Source organism: Triturus cristatus, chromosome 2_1 (assembly GCF_964204655.1).
Source record: "Triturus cristatus chromosome 2_1, aTriCri1.1, whole genome shotgun sequence".
Taxonomy (NCBI): domain Eukaryota; kingdom Metazoa; phylum Chordata; class Amphibia; order Caudata; family Salamandridae; genus Triturus; species Triturus cristatus.
Genome location: NC_140581.1, coordinates 1,029,548,778 through 1,029,568,284, shown reverse-complemented (window position 1 = coordinate 1,029,568,284; position 19,507 = coordinate 1,029,548,778). Strand labels below are relative to the sequence as shown.

At 42.6% G+C, this 19,507-nt stretch overlaps 1 protein-coding gene across 2 annotated transcripts in view; it reads left to right on the top strand.

Annotated features, from left to right (window-relative positions):
- The window catches only part of LOC146866271 (alcohol dehydrogenase 1-like), a 306,192-nt gene that overhangs the window by 149,121 nt on the left and 137,564 nt on the right, over positions 1–19,507 (top strand). For both annotated transcript variants that reach the window (XR_014970817.1, XM_085635185.1), the window contains exons 4-5: positions 6,197–6,284; positions 8,040–8,259. Coding sequence is in view for 1 of the 2 variants with exons in the window: in XM_085635185.1 (XP_085491311.1) it covers positions 6,197–6,284; positions 8,040–8,259 (308 nt within the window). In the remaining variant the exon portion in view is untranslated. The remainder of the gene's footprint in view (positions 1–6,196; positions 6,285–8,039; positions 8,260–19,507) is intronic.

Here is a 19,507-nt window from a genome sequence, read left to right as displayed (position 1 = left end):
CAAACATTCTTGGACATCCTTCTCACAAAAATCTACACTTCAAAGGACACAATCAAGCTCCTGCTAAATTGGAGAGATTTCAACTTACAAAGCTTAAACATTTCAAACATTTCTCTATGTATGATCTGAAGCTAGTAGTTGAGGCCAGGGTCATAGTTATAGGTCTGTTTTCCTCACTAGCCTCTCTAAGGACAGACTCGCTCCTTTAAGAGATATTCTCTAACCTACTTCTGCTAGGTTTTTGACGAACAGAAAAAGTTTGACCTGTTCCGGGCTGTCTTAAATAGTTCACGATTGAGATACTATGCTACATAAGGACTGCAAGCCACACTTTACAAAGCTTTAAATGTCATCACTGTCAGGAGATATGGACAAACACATACATTACAGGCGTGACTGAGAGATGACAGAATTGAAAGGAATTTCATATAAGTAAGATGATGACTTTGCCTTTGTGTGGGCCTTTTTGCTTACAATGCAGGTGCAAGATGTCCTAAATGAGGTATAAAAATCAAATGCAAATCACGTAAGACACACTAGGAATGTGAAGAGCCTTTGGTCAGCTCTGGAGATGAGCGAAGGCAGACTATTTGTAATATTTCAAATGGTTCAAACATTGTAGGTATTACATGTCTGATCAGGTTTTAATTTTCTCTCTCCCGGCCTTGTTAAACAGAAAGCATAAGTTGTTAAAAAAACAAAGCATAAGTCTTCTGTGGTCCAGCACTACATTACACAACACACTTTATAAAATATCATACATTTCAATTAATTACTAGATACAATGCACAGACTCCATGAATTGCTTGCGTAACAAATTCTTTATTTATTATCTTCTTAAAAAGGACTTTCGCAAAGGTAGTCAAAACATTTCATCATGAAGACATTTTCAGGGCTTGTCATGAAAGTACTTCTGATCTCAAAACTGAATTTGATGTGCGGTTGTTGGATCTCATTTGCATGGAGTAGGCAACTTTTAAGCTCTGTTAAGCATGTATAGGTTTATAAAAAAAAAGTCCACTTCCTGGTTATCGGTCTCACAAGGAGTTTTAGTGGAATGTGGTGATTTCCATGTGATCATTGTTTTTTTACTTAGTTTCCATTAATTCCGTGAGTATTGTGGTTGACACAACTTCTGTGATCAGGTGGCGTGTCTCCCAACCAAGATATTGACAAAGCCATCCACCCCTCAAATGTCAAACACCTCGCCAATAAGTAAAATGTAAGTTGTTCCCTTGGGATTCTTTTATCAGCCTCATCAATATATGGCGTTTCATGAGAATCAGGTAGCCAGGGATAATCTGGTAACAGAAGAACTAAGTTCTTATAATAGACTTTCTAACTAAGAATCTCTGGGCGGGGTAGGTTGACTCCTTAGGAGGAAAAATAGAATCCATAAAAGAAGCGAGGAGAGACAGATAACCTTTTAATGATCATCATTATAATGGTAACACCTTAACTCGACAATCAGATCTGGTAATTGATTTTAATAAGGCACCTATTGAGCTCATATTAATTTAATGGAATGTGGCAGGCATAGCGGGTAAGCCCTCTATGACAGACTGGCGGAAACCTGCTGCTCCTGCACACATAATATGTTAACAGGTGACATTGGTGATAGGTCCTCTTTCTCTTAAGGGTTTTGTACCAGTATCTACTCCAGCTTGCCCATCCACGACAGGGAGAGCAAAGGGTGGTCTTGCTGTCTAAATTTCAGCTGCATTTCCTCTATCAATTTCTAAGTCTTTTATAGATTCTTTTACTGATGTTTTTAAAGTTTTTTTTCTTTATTGGAGTCAAAAGGAAATCCTGATTAATGATTGGCAATTTTTGCAATAATATATTTGATAATACTTGAGGGGAGGTGGTTTTGGATCTGGGTAAGGACTTAGATCTGTTCATACAGTCTAACACAAAGAATCCACTCAGTATATCATTATATGGGAAGTGGACTTTAATATTGTTTTATGCCCCCTGCTGTAAAAGGAAGTATGTGGAGTTACTGATAAAGGGGAGGAGGATTAACCCACTTTCTAGATAATATGTATGGTGAAAGATTGAATGTGTTGTTAGCTAAATACAATTTGTATCCAGTAGATCAAAGTAATATTCATAGGGTAACTCCCCTCCCCACATTTGCGGGGAGAGGGGCTTGGTCGACAATCAATTACATTATATCTTTGAATAATAAGCTAATAAATGTTTGTGATGTTCTGTGACTGACTACAATCCCCTGATCTTTACAATGAATCCCTTGTTTTATGCAAAACAACCTCCTAAGAGTATTCGGAATGCGGCACCCAAGGGTATGAGAATGAAATGGTCTGGTGTAAAACCTGATGAATTTATTGTTAATTAGTGCCATCAGGATTTAATGATATACTTGGACCATACTGCAGATCACACTTCTATTGTGCAATCACATATTAAAATCTCTGACACAATCAATTCTGCATTAGTAAAACCATGCCAAGAGGGGAATCTCAAAGTCAAGGGTTAGTTTGAAAGGCTTGCACAACGTCCCAAAGGAATCTGAGATGTGCTATACATTCAACATCAAGGGAAAGGGTGGAGATTTACAGTCTTAGGGCAACTCACAAGCAGGCAATGGTCCATAGTAAAAAGCAACTTCAGGAAGAAGCCTTGAGTAATCTCTTACAGTAAGCAGAAACCAATGATGTGTCCTTGTTCTGGAAAACAATAAATGATCCTTCTCTTGGGTTTGGATTAATCACTTTACAGAAGTTTTTAACCCTTTCAAGATAACAATGTTATATCAAATAATGAATTATCAAAATCAAAAACCAGAGTCCTTTTCTCTTTGAAGGAATTAATAACTGTCCTAGATAACAACTGTAAAGGGTAAGCAGCAGGCAGGTTTTCATCCCTGTAGACGTCTATAAAAACATCAAGGTCCTGTGGGCCCCACTTTCAACTAATATCCTTAATGCAGCAGGTGCTGGGTTTTTCCCAACCTGGTGGCAAGAGACTATTATCATCCAAATTTTTTAAAAGGGTAATAAGGGTGACCAATTATGTAATAGCCCATTATAATATTTTGTACTAGTTGGCCAGGCTGATATGGATCCCCAAATGCGATGCTGTGCACGCAACAAAATTTGTTTTATTATTTTATATGTTAACTTACCTGTAAACCTCCGTAATCCATAGTTTACTACCCCCCACCCTGCCCCTCCCCCTCCCCACGTCACCGCCCTGCAGTTACTCCTACTACCGACCGCGTCTGCTAGAGGGGATGAAGAGTTGGGCCGAGGAGCACTCGATTTTAACAGAGTCTCAATACAGTTTTAGAAAGGGCTAGGGAATTGTAGAACAAGCACTGAACCTTAACAGTTATTGGGAAAATTAAAAAGGTTAAACCTGGCTTCCTTTATTTGTGTTTTATGAATCTAAGCAGTGCTTTTGATCTGGTCAACCATAAAAAGTTGTGGTTGACCTTGAAAACAGGTGCGCCAGAAGAACTAGTAATTCTCATATCAAGTATGTACTCAAACTTGTCTGCAAGGGTTTGATACGGTCCCAAGGTTGAATATACTTCACCTTTTGGAATAAAGAAGGATTCAAGACAGGGATGTGTGACTTGTGACCTTTCTTTCCTCAATTTATATTAATGGTGTGGACGCAGAATTGCAGTCACTTAATGTGGATAGCCCTAGAATTGGAAACCAGAAAGTAGTCTTACTTTTATATGCAGATGATGCTTTATTGATTTCACGAAGAATCGAATGATTTCCCGCAATCCATTGATACTTTCACAGCATTTATGGAGAGGGGAGACCTGATGGTTAATCTTAAGAAGAGCTTTACTATGATCTATGGTAAGGGGAGGCCAAAAACACAAAACACACCATATAAATAATGAGTACCTAATGAAAATAACAGTTTTCACATATTTAGAGATCCAGTTTTCTGATACAGTCTCTTGGACCACACATAAGAAACGTCTCTCAACTGATTTATTGTGCACAGCAGAAGGCATTTTTAGATTTGCTAAAAAAACTATGCTTCAAACCCACAAGAGTAATACTAGCCATATAGGCCCTGGCTTGCTTGCTCTCCTATACATAAGGAGACAGGTCTACCTTTCATTTAAGACATTCTGCATTTTAAGACCGGCCCTACTCTGGCATGTGTGTGGATGAAGCCAGAACCAGCATTCATGAGAGAGGTACCAGAAGATTCCTTGGATACAAAATATTAATATTTTGAAAATGAATTGGGCGATCACGAACTCTTGCAAACACCAGCTTCAATAAATAGTTACTCAAAGGAATTTAAGTTAATGCGTATCGCTACTACAGAACAAGAGTGAGCTTATGTTGATCCACGTCTTCCCTACCGTTTATCAGGATGTTGTTCCACCCTATGTTTTAAATATTTGAAATACATTCCATAGATATTTACTTATAAGATTTAATTTAGGTGTAGTTCATCATTAGGTGGCATTCCCTAGGAAGAGACATTGGAATAAGGGTAAACATCTGTGTCCCTGTGGTTGGACATTCCTCCAATCTACTATGCACTTTATTTTATTATGTAAATCATATAATGCTCTTAGAAGGAAATTGCTGAAACCTTTTATTTTTAAAATATGAATTTTACTATTTGTAAACCAGCACTTATATACTTGAATAATTTATGAGATGTAATGATCTGTGGTGAGGGTGTAGATTTTGTTTTGCAGGCCATACGTAGAAATAAATGTTTAGTTCATCTGGAATGTAGAGGTTATGAATTGTAGTGTAGCTCCTTTGACCATTTTAGATTGTATACTTTTGAAGGTATATGGATTTTATTATTTTCATTAATAATGTTTGCAAATATATTTTAAATTATGTCCTTTTATAATTTATGGGTTCTATAAACCGAATAAATATGATTGACTGACTGACTGACTAATACACCTAGCCCAGGAAACAGCAAAGATTTTACACCATACCTCAGACATTCAGCTGATATGTTCTACACATGTACGCAGACCTGAAAATTATTTAATTTACACATGTGTAACATAGACATTTCTCGCTTTTTGGCCAGTTAGCAGCTCATGTGAAATGTTGACTATTTTGAGGCCTATGTCTCAGCCTGAATCTATACAGGTGCTGAAAATGAAAATGGTCAGGTGCCTTCGAGTCTAGAAACCTGCCTTCCACGACTGCTTTGAATTTCCACTATGGACTCTGTGTAATAGATTCTCCCCATTCTTTTTAAATGTAGGGGGTTGAAGTAAGAACTTTATTTGCTTATTGTTCCTGCAAATATTGTGAAGTTTCCCTCCTTTGGGAGGTCACATTGAGTGCTTGTTGACAGGAGATGAAGGACCAAATTGTGAGATCCTTTGGACAGATGTACTTTAGTCCACATAATAGAGCGTGGCTGAAAAATTGGTAATACTACGCTGAGTGGAAGATCTGGAAAGTGCTAAATCTACAAAGAGTCACGTGCTGATAATTTAATTTGAGAAGCTCATGCAAAAAGTCCAGTTTAGAGTGTTGCAAAACTTTGTGATATAATGCAGGAATGGCACATCGGTCCATTGCACCAGATTTGTTCTCGATCCAAGTCCGCAAGAGGAAATTTCAACAGAAGGACTACCATCTGCAGATAACCCGAGTAATAGATCTAACTTAGAATATTACGTGTTATCCCACTTTCCCATTGCTAGCACCTAGTTTGGCATTAGGCTTTAATTGAAACCTAGGTCACTCCTATTTAGTTGGCTTTGCATGAAAACCCATTTGTGTTTGCCCTGTTACAATATCTTTGCTTAAATTACAGGGCCTGCAAGTTTGTGACTCAGAGATATTTGCACCGTGGTTGAATCAATTTTCAGCCCTGTGGTTTGTGTTAATTTGTGCCACAAATCTCCACCATGCATTGTGCAAGTGCCAGAATAAAACATGTGTTAAAATTGGACCCATTTTCAACGTGATCTTTAGCAGTGTAGCATCCTAGTTATGACTAAGTGAATTCTGAAAAGCCAGTGTTCCAATAATCACTAGTGAATTCTGAAAAGGCAGCGTTATTATAAAATACATCTCAAAATGGTTGACAATTAAAAAGAGTGCTACTTGAGCAAACATAATGTTTGGTGAACATATGTTGACGGTTATGGGTTTAACCTATTTGCTGTATCCATCATTTCAGATTGCAAAAAATATTTTTCTGTCCATAGGTGATAAAGTCATACCAATTCCCATGCCTCATTGTGGAGAGTGTCGATGCTGCAAACATCCATATGCCAACATCTGTGATAAGAATGAGTATGTTTTATTTTACAATTTACTTTACTAAACAACTTTCACCCTTAAGTCCTCATTACATATTTGGCAGAGCCATTTCCATGTGAGATACTGCCCCACCTGGCTCCACTTTTTACAGGTACCCGCTAAAACGTATTCACAAACTAAATTATGTAGTACGTAACGTAGTACAACAGTAGTAATACTTACCTACTGCAAAATGTAATTTGGAAACCTCGGAATGGAGATCTTCCCCTCGGCTTCTCGCTGCTTTTCTTTGGGGGCATCCCCACACATGCAAGTTTACTACTTAGTTCCTCATTATTAATTGTGTTATTTCAACTGGAGAATTAACTCCAGAAGAAAAGACACAATTTGCAATTTCAAGCGTGTTTTTTAGCTTGGATTTATAGGGACAGAAATCTCAGGACCTGATAATTCCAGAGGGAGTGCCTGGAAAATGCTGAATACTAACTACTAAATGGGAGGGATTTAGGAGGGGTAAGGAGGGTTTCAATGAGGGACTTGCTAATAAAAAACACCCATCCACAAAAGAGTAAGGTCATTGTTGTTCACAAACCAGACTTCTAAAGTTACTAAAGTACAAAAGGCCCCAAAACATTAGTAGATATTCTCCAGCGCATCCTTGCTGTAAGGTTGGCATCACACATAGCCACTCATCGATACTGCAATATACTCCCACAGCAAAGAATGGAGGCAGGAGCTTTAATCTTTAGAGACTAATGTAAAATCAATTAAATAATTTAGACTTTCAGTTTAAATGTGCATAATTGTTTTGAGTGTTAAAAGTCAAATTAAATTAAAATGTAATTTTTTCCAAACTTTAAAAAGTAATAATGAACCATTTAAAGAAAAAAATTAATTAAATGATTAAACATTTAATACAAAATTAAATTGATTTATATTAATTCAACACAAATTTTAAATAGATGTATTAAATAGTAATTAAATATTAGAATGCTGATTAGGTGGATTTTTTTTACATTTAAAAGTTATACATTAAAATTATATATTTTGATTAATTAAATAATTAAAACGCATTTAATTTGATTGGTTACTGTGCTGTAACTTTTTTTGTTCTAAGTTAATATTAATAATTATATATGCTTCATTTTTCTTTTTTAAATAACTAATACACTGTATCAATTTCCTTGTACTTTACCATGGGGAGATCTCTACCCCAGTGGTAGAGATCCCTGTCCTGGTCATGGAGATCTTTGCCTGCATGTGAAAAGTTACTAGTTGTGTACAATTGTAAATTCAGCCTTTAATGTTTCCATCAAATTCAGTCTTAGATGTCTCCATGCTTTCAAGGGGCTGAGACATTAAAATATTTACTTGTGTTTAAATCTACAGTCGGAAATGGTAACTAGCAAAATAAAGTGTTGTTATATACCTACGTGCAAGAGTAAATTTTCTTGTATGTAAATCTGCATGTGAAAATGTACCTTTGTGAATATGGCCCTCTGAGTTTTCCACTGCCATTGTCACTTGCTGGAACCAAGCGAAAAATTGGCTGCATAAAGAGGCTCGGAATCCTGGACCCTGTGCAAAATAACAAAATATTGCAGCATGTTATTCCTCATTCCCAGTCCTAAAGCTCTTCACACCTGAAAACAGTATGGGAATACAGCCGGAATCATAAGTTTGATACCTTGCAACTCCAATTCTAGTTTTCCAGGCTTTACGTAATGAGGCCGTTAATTTGAAAATCGTGACACATGTAACCCTGTTGTTAATTTTTCCTTTACTCAGACTTGGGAATCCTACTGGACTGATGGATGACAACACCAGCAGGCTTAGCTGCAAAGGGAAGCTGATTCATAATTTCGTTGGCACCAGCACCTTCGCTGAGTACACGGTTGTGAATGAAATTTATGTGGCTAAAATCGATGCTACCGCCCCTCTGGAGAAAGTTTGTCTAATTGGATGTGGATTTTCGACTGGCTACGGATCTGTAACTCACACTGCCAAGGTAATCATCCCTTATGATAGCAATTTTACCCCGTAATTTATTAATTTGTTTATTTTTGGGACTTTGAGGTACAACATGCTATATTACCTCCAGGAACAGATGCAAGAAGGCTGAGAAAGGATGGAAGGGAAACAGTTAGTTAAAGGCTCTCACAAAAAGTCGCATTTCAGATGCCTTCATAAACGAAGGAGATTTGAATTGTGCATTACACCTGCTGTAAAACACACAGGGGTATATTCACAAGAACGTGTGATAACTACCGCAAGAGTAGCATAACGCCCCTTTCAATATCGCAGCCCATCATGGGAAAATAACCCTGTGTCAATGTGGAATTCACAGCAAGGCGGTAGCATGCGATAGACACCGGATAACGCGTCAAATGTCAGCGTCAAAATCGACGCTACGCTGCAACAATGCAAAACGTGAAAAATCATGCGATGAGGACAATATCGGTACACAAATCAGCGAAGACCAGCCACAGGTCTGCAAATCCCACGCGTCTGGTGGGTAAAAGCAACATAAAAGCAAGGGGGAAAAAAGCCAAAAAACACTTCAAATTGCGTAGCATCATGGATACACCCGAACCGAGTGCAGAGGACAAGCCGGACACCACAAGCCCCACGGAGGACCAGCCAGGAACCCCGCGTTCGTGGAAGGGCAAGGACAAGAGGAAGAGGAAGACAGGGTTCAGTCTGCAGGAAGACTAGATCCTTGTCACAGAGGTGACCGATCACCATCAACAAATGTTCGGCACCTCCACTGCGGCACTGGCGACCCAAACCGAAATATGGCAGGCCATCGTTACCAACGTCAATGCAGTCGGAGTGTCGAGGAGGTCACTGGAGGAGGTCAAGAGGCGCTGGCATGATCTGAAAAGGCAGACCAAACATAAGCTTGCCGACAACAGGGAGGCAGCAACGGCGATTGGAGGTGGGCCTCCTGCAACACAGGAGGAGCTGGATGAGCTGGAGCAAATGGTGGCCACAGTCAGCAGTAAGGAGACGGTGGCAGGATTGGGGGGCCTGGACACAGCACCATACGACCTGACCCAACAGCAACAGGGTGAGTAATGACCAAGGACGGGGGGAGATGGGCACAATGGCACACATGCACAAGTATGCGTAGCACACTGCACACCTACAATGACCGTGGAACATGTCCCTGATTGCCTTGGCACACTGCAGCACACATAGAAACGCCAAGCAGTCCCCCATCCACGATGTGCACAGAGGGGTCCCCCCATCACTAATATCACACCCGACCCATGCACATGTGCCAAATCCAGCAAAGCAGTGGCTCTGTGACCCACACTGACTATGCAAGTAACACTGCTTGTCCGATGGCATGGCCGCAGCCCAAAAAAATGACATGGCCCACAAATCGACATGGAGGTAGTCCAGTGAGGATCACATCCGTAAAGGAGCAGGTCACACACTAGCATGCCCATGTGCACCCACAACCCGTGCCTTACAATACTCGCAGCAGACGAATAATGCACCAGGCCACAAAATCTGTCCGAGAGCACATATGACTCAAGTCAAAAGCAAATCAGGCCCCTAAAAGCACACAATTCAAAGGCACTCTGCCTCAAAGGGAGAAGGCCACACAAAATCAGAGCTGCAGGGGCAACTCTCCCACAATGCAGCACACACACATAGCAATCACAGGACATCAGCAACAACGGCAATGTGGTACAATGTGCAACACCAGCACCACAGGACAGAGCCCACAACAGGTTCAGCTTGTGCGTAGTAACTGTCCACTCACATCTGGCATTGCCTGACACAATGTGATAATAATGAACGGGTACCACCACACAACCGTCATGTATTCAGAAAACACACTGACTGCCATCGAATAGCCAGCTCCCCCAAAACATTCATAACGTAGATTGGCATGCAGTCTGAATGTAAACATATGCAAATCAACAACAGACATGTGAAACTCTGTTAACCAGCATCTCCCCTTAACATTGCAGAGGGACAATCAACACTTACTGCAGAACAGAACACAAAGCCCCTCATTGATGATGTAGAGGACAACCTGCACATATGTCAAAATACCCTCCAATGGATACTGGACAGCCTCTGCACCCCACCCCCAGGAGTAGGGCAGGACAGCTGCCTCGAGGTGACCCACCACCTGCACAGACCACACAGCAGGAAACACACACCAACATGGCTGTCTCCCAGGACCCCCCAACCAATACATGGAGCACATACAACATGTGCGGTCTTCCCAGGTGGATTTGGCTGAACAGCTGCGGGTGGGTTTCGAGCTCATGGCAGCCAAACTCGATGCCATACATGGGTGTCTGAGTCCAATCATGGGCCACGTACAGTCCCTATCGGACACCCCCTGTCCACACCATGCTCCTCCTTAGACCTTGGCTGACCTTGCTGGTGCCATGAATCGTACACAAGAACTGTGTGGGCAGACAGGCACCAGCCATGACAGCACAGAGTTGGGAAAGATGTGGAGGTCAATGGAAACCATGGAGCGGATGCAGGCTGGAAGGATGTCTGACATGGATGGACACCAGCGAGTAGTAGCTGGGGACTTCAATGCCCTGCAGTACTTCATCTTGCCATTGCTGCCACTGAGCCATTCCCAGGTGACTGCAGCGGGAACATTGACACACACAGCTCCGACCCCTGATATGTCTGTGGCACACGGTGATGCTGCCCCATCACCTTCGCAGTCTGATGTGTCAGGGTCACACAATGATGCAGCCATCACCCCGCCACACACACCGGACACAGAATCTGTATCAAAGGAGTAAGAAGGGGATGTGAACTACTGTGTGAGGAAGGAGGCAGTAGCAGCCATCACCGCCGTATGGCCTGTCCCTGCCTGGTTATGACCTATGCATCATGGCCTGGGAAACACCTCATAGTGACCCCCGGAACACTCTGCGACTTTCACCCGGACCACGACACAGACTGCCATTTCTTCACTGCTGGTCAATTACACAGCTATCCTGCTGCAGACTGCACTCTCCCTCTTCCCAATCACTGTGCAATCCCCAAAGGACTCTGGTTGGCATACCACTGGGCTTCCATGTGATGTGGGCTTGGATGTCCATGTACAGCTCCAGCTCCCGCAATCACCCGAATGTGAATAAAACATTCTAAATCACACAGATGTGTCATCACTATGTTCACACACGTATGGAGGTATGGCTGGATGTAGGTACAATGATTGCACATGGAGGTACTCCCTGGCAACTGACATCTATGTGCATGTGTATCCCTGAGACACATGGCCAATTGGATAACTGTGAAGGTGAGTACTAGCTGTGTCCCCATTGCACATCACCAACAATCTCACAACCCCCCAACGTAGGCACACGTCCATTTATTGAATAGGGCTGTGTGTAGGACTGACCCAAACGAAAGCAGGCCAGGAGTGGTGTCCTACAGCACATGTGACACCAGAAGTTCACATCGCATACCTACGCAAACACATCTGTGTGAAAACATTCTGTTGTGATATATGACATTGCTCGACATGATCAGGGGTTGGGCACCATACTCACATTGCTGAAGTCACGTTAATGCACATGGCGTCCAGCACCTATCCAATAGCAATGTCTGGCTCACAGAGGTGGAGCTTGCCAAAGGAACACCCCCCGATTTCACATCCGTCAGTCAGTTCCTCCCTATGTAGGGACGATGCCCATTTTGACGCACGAGTGGACAATCTAATCAACACACCTCACAGTTAGACACCAGTGGAGTTGCATAGACTTTATTGGCATATGTGTGTCAGTATGGACGAGGAAACGGGCACAACAGGCAGGGACATGCTTAAGACACTTACACGCAGCATGGGTACATGTTGAAGTTCAGAAAATGTTGGGGCTAAAATGGGCAACATTCATCACAGATGGCAACGCTCTCAGCCCACCTCGCCTTGCTGGATGAGTCATGTGTTGTTTGGCGTCTGCCTATTGCCCCGTGTGAGGGGGCATGACTCATTGCCCATGGGATCTGTCTAGTGCTCTGCCTCCGGAGTGTGCCGTGTGTCTGCTCTGCTGACAGTGATCAGGTGTGAGGGTCCGCCAGGTTCACATGTCATGCTACATTGCCATGTGTGTGCTCTCCCCCAGCAGTGTGTCCAAATCGGCAACATTGCCAAATGACGCTGTGTTGCACCCGGCATGGAGCTGCATCACCTTGCACAGGTGTGTGTACACATGCCACGCACATGCATCCAGAGCCCGGATGTAGACAGCCGTATCCTCTGTTGTGGCGGGATGTGTGAGCAATCCCCATGATGCAACAAGTTGTTGGGACATGTGCTGTGGTTGACAATCGGATGTGGCTGCAGGAACGTAGTTACTCTTCCATGAATGCCTGTGCAGCTTCATGTGCAATGTGTTCCAATAATACGTCATTGTCGTGTCCAAGGAACCCCAGGGTGAGCCAATTCATTAAGTTGTCCCGGCAGGTGTGCTTAGCCCATGCCGTTTCACCAATCCGCAACACAGCCCAATAGGGAGTGCCTCGATGTGGTCACTCCACACGAGGAATTGTGCAATCTCCCATGCACAACTACCAATACATACGCAGTATGTCAGGGCATTCCATGCATGGCTGTCTCGGTTGCACTCCTGTTCGTGATCCAACAGGGGGCGCAGACACAAGTCATAGTCCATTTTATCAACTGTTGTGTTGGATAGGCAGACATCCATGGGACACTCGAATGTGCATGTTCGGCAGTGGAACCAGAGCAGGACGCATGTGACGTAGGCAATGCGAAAGCTGAGACAGTAACTGATCCTCAGCACTGCCAGTGGCACTGTGCCCAGTAAATTCAGCATACGTGCACGGTACTGTTCCACGTGACGGGGGTTGCGCATGTGCCCGGTATGGCCTGCCATTGCGTTGGTGCGTCTCGTGGAAGTGCCACTCTTCTGAACTGCGGCAGTTGTGTGTAGGATATGCCACAGCTCTGAGCAATGATTTGAATGTGTGTGCAACATTGGGGAGAGTGGGTTGTTGTTTCCGTCAGTGTCAAGGGCATCCCATGCGGGGGTACCACAGGCAGGGGCTTCTGTGTGTGGGGTGTGGATGAGTCAGATAGTTCATTTGCGGAATGTGTGGTGTGGGAGTCGTCCCCATCTGCCATGGCATCTCTCTCAGGGTGTTCCAGGCGCGTTCTGGACCAAGGTCAGAGGTGCAGGTGTCCTCCCGCCTTTTGCATTGGAACAATGGAGCTTTCATCCCTGATGTTTATCTGACTACTATTTGCGTTTTCTGAATGTGATGTAGCTTTGACGCTGAGATTGGGACAGGGCCTTGGGCTCATTGTGTATGGATAGCGATACACACACACATGTTGGCACGTGGAGCCAGGTCCCCGAGGGGCCTTGCGCTGCTTGTACAATCTCACTCTGTCTCTCTCCCTCGCTCTCTCTCATGGCACACCTTCTCTTGGATTTGGTCGGTTGTCTTGGCTTTTGTTTGTATGGTTTTTTGTGTTGGTGATTGCATTGCTGTTTGACTGAGTCTCCATTTTCTGGCCATGCATGTCTGTCGATTTTCCTGCTTGTGCACATCAGGCAAAATGTTTGTATTGGGATTCGTGGTGTTGGTGTTCAGTTTCTTAGTCCAGGGTTGGGGGTCGTCCCGGGGGCAGTGTTGCGGGCCTGGGTGTGGTGTTGGAGGGTGTTGTAGCCCTCTTGGGTGTCCGGGCAACATGATGGGTGGCTCCATGGCATCTGTTGCCCTTCTGATGGGGCCCTGGGCTGGTCTCCCTTTTGTGGTCCAGGCTGCCATCCGACTTTACACCAGGTCAGAGCAGGTGTAGATTTCCTGGTGCTAACGCGCCTTATCGCCTATTTTGTGTTTTTATCGCAGATCTGTCTGGTCTTTGAGAATGTTGAGGTGTGATGTTGTCGCGGATTTTGGCACGGGAACCCCCACTCTGCATCTCATTAGCGATAGTTGCGGGAGCCTCTGTGGCGATGTTTTTTCCGTCTGCTATTGCGGGTAAACTGGTGCTGTGGGCTGTTAGCACCGGCTTGTGAATGGGGAGGTAAATTTAGCACGACTTTGGCTGCGATGAAGTGCCATTAATTCAGCGATAGCTCCTTGTGAATATGCCGAACATTGTTTTCACTGATTTCACTAATTACGCCCCACCAAGCAAAAAAGAATTTGTAGGAGCTCACATTAGTTGGTGCTGCAAACTAACAGGATCACTAAATTACCCCACACCAAGCAAAAAAGAATTTGTAGGAGCTCACATTAGTAGGTGCTGTAAACTAATAGGAACATCTGTTCAACCATTGATTCTGTCTTAGATATTTCACTGCAATGCTGTTCACAATCCAAACAAAACAACCTAGAAAAGCTAGAAGTGTCTAGCTGATGCAAAATGCAAAGACAACTTAAATAATTGGTATGGGGACACATGGTCGCTTTTTAAGAGAGAGGTAAAGAAATAGCAACATTGGAGTTTTTGAGAGGGAGGGGAAAGTGATGGGAGACACACGTGAATCTGTAAAGGAAATTATAATCTACATTCTCTTTAAACTAAGCTGAAGCAAATAGAAAGGTGTACTTGAGGTAAGTGTTCCAGCATTCCTCATGAGCCATCAAAGCATAACACTACCAGTCGTTCCCACACTTACCTTTAATCCAGGAACCTGCTTTCTAAAACTCTTTTCTTTCCTATATATTTTCCTCTTTTTGTAACTTTACCCATTTTCTATTTTTACTTTTACTTTGCTTTCTTCTTGCTTCTGCTCTTTCCCCTTCTTTGCGTCATTTCTATTTGTGCCCCCTATTTTTCTTTCTTCGTCTTTCTCCTCCTTTCTTCCTTTCCTCAATCAGCTTTTCTTCCATTTTTCTTATTCTCACTGTCCCCTTCATGAGCTTGTTTCATTGTCCCTCTTTTTGCATCCCTCTATTTGCTTATTTCTTCACCTCTTCTGGATCATTCCCTCCCTTTTAACTTTCTCTGCTCACATCACATCCTATTTTTAATTTCCCCCATTATCTGTGCTGCCATTCATTTTTTACCTCTCAAGTAGAGAACATGTAGCCTCTGTACTGCACATGGTGCCAGTTCCAGTTCATGCAGAAGGTGGTGCATTGGCATAGTCCTGTATTACTAAGATTAAAAATCAGCAAATTGTGTTCTGCTTTAGACTAGTTTTCAAAGCGAGAACATGTTTCATATAGGAAGGAGCATTGGCAAAGTTAGTAGAAATGGCTTGCATTTTCAGATATAAGCCAGGCCTATAGGCTTGGCCACAGCCGGTAAGTTTGCTGAGTGCTAATAGTAGCCCGGCGGCTACATCACAAAGCTGCCAGGAGCAGCCAAGTGGCAGGGTCATAGGAGCCATCAGGCATGCTGGATAGAAGCAGTAGACTGGTGGCAGCACCATAGAGTCCACCAGGAGCAGGGAGGGATTGAATGGGTGCTCTGAATTACTTGACAGGTATGACTGAGTGGCAGCAGAAGGGGAGACATAGGGTACTCTGCTGCATTATGGCATTGATCTAACAGCCATCTTAGAAAATGCATGTCTCAAGGGGACTACTTTTTGTAGTCACCAATTAAAAAAATCTACAGCAAAATAATGTCAGTGAAATGCCAGGTGCTTGTCTCAAAATATTACAGACAACTCAGCAAGTTAATGCCTTACTGAGGCTCACCCACACTAGTCAACCATTGAAAGGGCAAATGCACTCTTTGTACATTTGTTAATATATTGTATTTTTGTCGTGCTGACATTTGTTAATATATTGTATTTTTGTCGTGCTGACATGAGATCTGGCTGATAGGTAAAGCTATCCATAAGTGCTGGGATGTCATTCAGATCTCCAAAAACTAAGATGATCTGAGAATAAAGGCAGAGGATAAAACAAGCCCAAAATTGAGGATCCAAACTGTGATTCAGAAGTATATTTAGAGATTGTGTGCTAGAATCTATGTTAAACCAGCATGTGGTCAAACGTGGTCAAAAGAATAAGATATTTTAGATACATTTCATGTACCTCCAGTGGCTTCTGGACAACCTTTCTCCCACATAATTCCATAAACATCTGGAAGAAGGTTAGACCACATTTTCAGAGGCGAGATCAGAGTTTAATTTGACAAAAGAATAAGTCTGACAATTCGTACTATTTCAGGCTCCCCAAGCTATAAGTATGTCTTAGGTGGCTGGTAATAATCGTTTCTAATGTCTATTGAAGTAATAATTAACTGCTGATGTGGCCATCTTTAAATTTGCCAGACAGCGCCACCTTGTGACAGACCATCACAAGTGCCAATCCTGACCATTAAGTGCTGGTGCTGAGCACCTGAAACCACCGGCTCAAATTAAGGGTGAGATTCTGAAAAGATTGCACTAGGCTCAGCCTAATACTTTAGTTCAGTCACCCTTTTTAATGAAGCAGCTTATTTCAAACACTTGTCATATTTTTTACTGTCAAATATGCTGCAAAAACAACGCAATTCCACAAAAAAGTCAAGGAACTTTTCTTAAAATAAAATTCAACGCCTCCCTTCTGAGTAGCTTCAAAATATATAATTTGACAAGTTGGTGGGGAGGAGTACAAGAAAGTGAAAAATATGCATGTGATGATAAGTTATGTTGTTTTAGAAGTATTAAAGGACTGATTTTACGTTTTATCTGCAGAATTTCTGTACGCATGTGTTGCATATTTACATATTGTTCCACAACGGTAGTGGACATTTTGCTACTCTTTAAGTTCTCTGCTCTCTTAAAGTGATTGTCTCTGCCTTGGGAGGAGACAATTTGGGACACATTCTCTGGCAGAAATTCTTTCAGTGCTTGTGTTCATGAATACAATAACTCCACTAATTTGAGTAATGGCAATGGAAGCCTAGTGTGCTGTCAACATATCTTGTCTTTCAACATTTTAGAGATACAATATTATTCTGCCCTACTTTTCAACTTAAAAAGGTGGTAAATCTAAAACCAAAAAATATTTTTTTAAGTTAAATTGTTTCGACCAGCACTGCTTTTAAGTACTGATGCTCTCTCCTACACCAATATTTTCTACAAAGTGTTTCTTCAAATTAACATAATCATCTTTTGCAAGATGCTTAAAACTATGGGGCCTATTTATGCAGTGGTTTATCACGTGGTACATGCGAGGCGCAAACCTTGAATGCAATTTATAATGCCTCGCAAGGCTACTTTGCGTAACCCTGAGTTGCTCCATAAATTTAAAATCAACGCAATGCAAATCACAACATTACCTTACTCTGCGTAAGGGAGGCATTCCATAGGTATTGAGTGGGTGTTCCCATGTAACCCCCATGGCTTTTGACACATTCTCAGATTTACCAGAACTGGTAAACCTGGGAATATGACAAGAAGATAAGCCTTCCCAGGAGAGGCGTAAAGAAGATAAATATCTTTATTTCTCCTAGTTACTTCCTCTTTCTATGTGTGCTGCATTCTACTGCACACATAGATAGAGGATTTAGCCTCTCAGGACTGTTTGTGTGCAGGATTGTGTGCCTTCCTGCACAATGACAATCCTGCATGCAAAGCAGGCACCCTAGCATCATGTTGCAAAGGTGTCTGCGTTGGTGTTAGGCTGACAAAATGGCGCTAGTGCAGGAAAAAAGGCAAAAGGCAATAATGAGCCACATTGCCTTAAATAAGGCACATTCCTGCCCTTTCCCTGTCTCACAGTGCAGCGTAGTAAGGTGACTTGATGCACTGCATGAAATTCTCATAAATAGGCTCCTATAATTTGAGTGAATATCAAATGTTAAAGATCCCGTATTATTTTGCCAAATGAAGCTGGCTGTTGCACGCAGATCAGCCGTTATATTTATTACGTTGAGAAGGCTTTTTGAAATGTAAACCATAGTGGCATTATGATTCATACATTCCAATTCATACTTTGTTCAAGATTTGATTTTCCATCCGTTGAGTATTGTATCAACTTTTGGAAAGCTTCAGGAGTAACAGTGCTGAGTAAGGAATACAGCAGTAACAAAAGTTTTAATTGATTAGAAAATAATTATTAATTTAGGTGTCTCATGCCTGCTATTACATCCTGTCTGGGCAGTATTTAACTGCTATTTCGACTTGGCAATGCAAGTTTTTTGATAGGCCTAAACCTTCCTTTTTAATACATTTTAGTCACCCCTAAGGTAGGCCTTAAGCAACTCCTAGGTCAGGGTGCCGTGTATTCAAAAAGTTGGACACTGCCAGCCCAATCTGTGACTCAAGCAGAGCCAACACAGCATGATGCATTGCCTCACAGCCTTGCACTGGAACCATTGCTGGGTGATGCATCCTAACAAAGGACTCCTCAGCTCCTTGGATCCACCTCTGTGCGGTGTACCCTCAATGCATCACCCTGCATTGCAGCCCCTTGAAACTGCTGCTGCACAACCTCACATCCCAGCCCTGCAACTCCTCTTAACTGTTTCTGCGGGATGCCTCATCATTGCAGGACCTCGCAATCACTGCTGTGCAACGCATCCTCAGAGCATGACCTCGCAATGCTCCGCAACCCGGATTTAAGGTACTTTGTTCAGCAGTCATAACTGGGTCCCTGTATCCGGCCCATGTTTCTTCGCAGTCGGTCTGAATTTGTGACTTTATCCTGGTCCTTTGCGAGCTGATAACCACAGTTGGCGCCTCAGCTTTCAGGTGCTATTTTTGTCTAAACCTTTAAAATAGCATAGCTCCAGTTCTATTGACTAGATTTTGATCATTTTGGTGTCAAATATTTAATTAAATTTGACTTTATTTCGAAATGGGTGTGAAGCTTTTTTTGTGTTGTGTTTTCACTTTGTTACTGTTTGAAATACTACATAAATACTTTACATAATGCCTCTAAGTTAAGCCTGACTGCTTCTGTGCCAAGCTACCAGAGGGTTAAGCACAGGTTAATATGGGGTTTGCTTGTTTTTCACCCTGAGAAAAATTGAGTTTGCTGCTTGGCTAGGGTTTCAGACCCCTCAAACAGTAGTCCAGTTTCCTACTAAAGGGCCAATTCCGATCTCGGTCGGAAGGGAACCGAATCGGATTCGGCCGTAGCGGATCCGATTCCGATGCTACTTTCCTGACCAATCCGTACACGGGTCCGGACGATGAAGTACGATGCAAAGATGCACGAATTCTCCGACCGACTCGTTCCTGGCTCCAACCCCATCCGTCCGACTTGGTTGCACGCAAACCGACGCACACAATGGAGACGATTCTCGACCAAGCTAGTACGATGCTCAAATTGGACAGCCC